The sequence below is a fragment of the Trypanosoma equiperdum genome (genome assembly GCF_001457755.1).
Source record: "Trypanosoma equiperdum strain OVI genome assembly, contig: ctg_193, whole genome shotgun sequence".
Lineage (NCBI taxonomy): Eukaryota > Euglenozoa > Kinetoplastea > Trypanosomatida > Trypanosomatidae > Trypanosoma > Trypanosoma equiperdum.
Window position 1 is genome coordinate 1,412 of NW_027123993.1, and position 540 is coordinate 1,951.

General features: G+C 45.9%; 1 pseudogene across 1 annotated transcript in view; it reads right to left on the reverse strand.

The window, feature by feature from the left end:
* Positions 1-418, reverse strand: part of TEOVI_000053400:pseudogene — a 1,823-nt pseudogene extending 1,405 nt beyond the window's left edge. Inside the window, exon 1 of the mRNA in view lies at positions 1-418. This exon is cut by the window's left edge and continues 113 nt beyond it. Coding sequence covers positions 1-418 — 418 coding nt within the window.
* Between the last annotated feature and the right edge of the window lie 122 nt (positions 419-540).

Consider the following 540-nt stretch of genomic DNA (forward strand, 5'->3'; position numbering starts at 1 on the left):
ATTTCAGCTTGTCTGGTCGTATATTGTTGTCTTTTGCTTTCACTTTCGCAGTTTCCCACTTTTTCCAGTGGATTTTGCATGGGTCTGTCGCCGCTTTTCCTTTGCAGGGGACTGGGTCATCAGTTGGTTTGGAAGCGTCATCCGAGAATTGCTTGCTCCAGTTAGGATCTGCTAGTGTCATGTTTAGGGCCTCCATTATGGTGAGATCATTTGTATCTATTGCCTCGTCGCTTAGAGCAGTCATATCTGCTTCCGTTAGTTTAATGAGATCACACAGAGCGGTCAACTCTGCTGCGTTTTTGCTTTCGTCTGGGCCGACTGCCTCGCATTGCATAGCGCTGCAAACGAGGGCCAGAGGAATAAGCATTAAGGGTGCTGGTGTTCGAGTCATCGTTTGTAGTATCGGAGTGGTTATTCGCGTTTATAGCCTACTGTTTGCTGGCCTGGTTACTGTCTTTTCTTACTTATAGGAAGATGCTGTCCCTACAAGAAACGGAAGTACATATTAAAACGGCTTCAGTCGCGTCGACAATTAAAAAA